The sequence below is a fragment of the Vombatus ursinus genome, unplaced genomic scaffold, assembly GCF_900497805.2.
Source record: "Vombatus ursinus unplaced genomic scaffold, bare-nosed wombat genome assembly UNPS02014768.1, whole genome shotgun sequence".
Classification (NCBI taxonomy): domain Eukaryota; kingdom Metazoa; phylum Chordata; class Mammalia; order Diprotodontia; family Vombatidae; genus Vombatus; species Vombatus ursinus.
This window is the reverse complement of record NW_020954546.1, coordinates 35,326,855-35,329,549: the sequence shown is the minus strand read 5'-3', so window position 1 is coordinate 35,329,549 and position 2,695 is coordinate 35,326,855. Positions and strand designations below refer to the sequence as shown.

General features: G+C 37.9%; 1 protein-coding gene across 1 annotated transcript; it reads left to right on the top strand.

Moving 5' to 3' along the window:
• The first annotated feature begins 326 nt into the window (after positions 1–326).
• On the top strand, positions 327–2,354 carry LOC114043298 (LYR motif-containing protein 1-like). The gene has a single exon (XM_027862377.1). It carries the CDS (start codon positions 1,565–1,567, stop codon positions 2,039–2,041), a length of 477 nt encoding a protein of 158 aa, XP_027718178.1. The 5' UTR covers positions 327–1,564; the 3' UTR covers positions 2,042–2,354.
• Positions 2,355–2,695: the final 341 nt, after the last annotated feature.

Sequence of the window (2,695 nt, the reverse complement as noted above, 5' to 3'; positions counted from 1 at the left end):
TTGTTAGGCTAGGTGGTGCAGTAGATAAGAGCACCAGGCCTGGAATCAGGAAGACCGGAATTCAAATCTGACCTAGCATTGTGACCCTGGGCAAGTCACTTAACCTTGCTTGCCTCAGTTTCTTCATCTATCAAATGAGCTGGAGAAGGAAATGGCAAACCACTCCAATATTTTGGCCAAGAAAATGGAGTCCAAATGGAGTCATGAAGAATTGGACATAAATGACCACAAAGTTTAAGGATTTTATTTAAGATTTTACTCCTTTTATTTTTTTGTTTTGGTTCAGTTTTTAAATTATAATAACACTATTTCAAAGACATGCACAGAAGATAGAAATCAATCAGTCAGCATTTTTAAAGTGCCAATTATATGCCAAGCACTCTGCTAAGGGCTGGGAAGGCAAGGACAGGTAATGGAAAAGAAACACAAAAGAGGTCTGGTCCTCTAAGAATGTTGTCTAGAATTACCAAACTCAGAAGGTGAATGCTAAAGACAACAAAGTTCAAGAGGAAGCTCAAAGGAAGGATGAATTCACTGTTCACAGTAAGTGGGACAATGATAAGAGGTAATGATAAGATAGAAAGCACAACTACTCAGTTATTTTGCATCTGTTTTCTCTACGTAAAAAGTGGGGTAACAGGGAGTTGAAACCCAAAATGAATGAGAAATTTTAAGAGAATGAATTCAAGTCAAGAACTGGTAGACCTAATTGCTGAGCCACTGTCAGTGAACATTTAAAACTTGTGTAAATGCTATAGGACTGCAGGAGTACAAATATTCTAATTTCTTAAGAGGGCAAAATCTGTAAAAACTGAGACACTTGACTTTAATTCATGATGAAATTCTAAAACGTAATTCCCTTTTTGGAAATTTAGAAAGGGAAACACTCATCAGTAGGAGCTGGCATAGCTTCATCAGTAATAGGCCAAAAGCCAGTCTAACTTCATTTCCCTTTTTGACAGGGTTCCTAGTCTGGAAGATCAGGAAAATCTCATAGACATAAAATATCCAAGTTTCAGCAAAGTGTAAGTCAAAATCTCTCAAGCTGTCTTTTAAGACAAGATGGAGAGATGTGCATTAGATGTTAGTATAGTTACATGAATATGGAGTTAGATGAATGACAAAATCCAAAGAGAAGTCATTAGTGGGTCAGTATCAACTTAGATGACAGTCTCTAGTTGAATGCCTAGGGATTTCTATTTAACCCTGTGCTGTTTAACATTTTTATCAATGATTTAGATGGAAGCATAGATGGCATGCACATGAAATCTGCAAATGATACAAACCTGGAAGGCTCAGTTAACATGTTAGATGAGAGCCAGGATCCAGAAAGATCTTGACAGGTTAGCACAGTGGCTGAAATGAACGATGAAATTTTGTTCCTCTTCTATGGACCTATGATATCATCAATGTGGGTATTCCTACCAATGGTATAGATTGCAATTCATTCATGCCTTCTAATCTTGTGGAACACTTGTCTATGTTTTCCCATAAATCATCTACAGGGTATCCAAACAGGGTACTCAGAGCCTTCCTAACATTAACTAATCCTAATCATTAACTAATGAAGCATATGTATTATTACTATTTTTTTAAAAAGGCTATCAAGTACAGGGCCAGACCCCGGTCTGTCTCCATGGGCTCCACAGGACTTCCGACACTCCCTCCTCTCCTCTGCACTGTGGGTGGGTGGCGGGGCAGGCGTGATGGACACAGTGTGAGCGTAAGAGATGACAATAGCAACATGACAAGAAGTTCTCAACCTGGACCGCAGGCTTTCAGGCCTGCAAGGAGGTGGCATGCAGCATCGGGGAGATGGAAGACACCATCAGAGAAAAGCAAGCAGTATATTATAAACGAAGCCAGAATGTTGTTCCAGAAAAACAAAAATCTTACGGATTCAGAACTAACTAAACAATGCATAGATGAATGTGCAGCAAGAATTGAAATAGGATTGCATTATCAGATCCCATATCCAAGGCCAATTCACCTGCCTCCAATGGCCCTCACTTCCCTACAGAGTTGTGAACTTCAAGCCTAGGAGAAGCTAAGAAAATTTTCCAAACCATTATATCTCAAGTCTCACGATGAAGTTTCTTAATCCAAGAAATGGGTTTTCTGTATGAACTGTGAGCCAGGCAGCGCCTGAGCACAAACTAGATGATGAATCTTTTCTACTTAAGTCCAGTCAAAGAAAGGAAGGACAAAGAATCTAGTCTTCACTGCAATTTCTCTTAAACACTCAAAGATTTGAGTCCTTATTCTCAATAACACTAATTTAATGTCCTTGAATTGATCAGTATCAGTGTTTTGCTACTAGATAGAAATGTGCTAACTCCCAAAGATCATTTCTAATCATGATCTTGGTAACATCTTAGATGAAAGTCCGAACATAGCAAGAATCAGGCTTAAATTTAAATTTTAAAAATTAAATTTTTTTGTGGAAATTAAGTAGCTGTATACACAGAGGAAGCTGCAGAGTAGAGATATGGTGGTATGGCAATTAGATGCTAACCTCAGACTTATAAATCTCTGTGGGCTTTATTTTGATTTGTATTTAAGTTATGGCTATATTTAAAATAAGCCCTTTTATGTTTTAGTTGTTCTACTGATATCTTTTTTTGGCTCTCGACTCAAAGACATACTTTTCATTAATATTCAAGTAGGCTAGTTTCTCCTTTACCACACTAGCAGA

Bases quoted from the DNA above. Each gene is read 5' to 3' on its own strand.
- LOC114043298 (XM_027862377.1), top strand. From the start codon at position 1,565: ATGAAGCATATGTATTATTACTATTTTTTTAAAAAGGCTATCAAGTAC.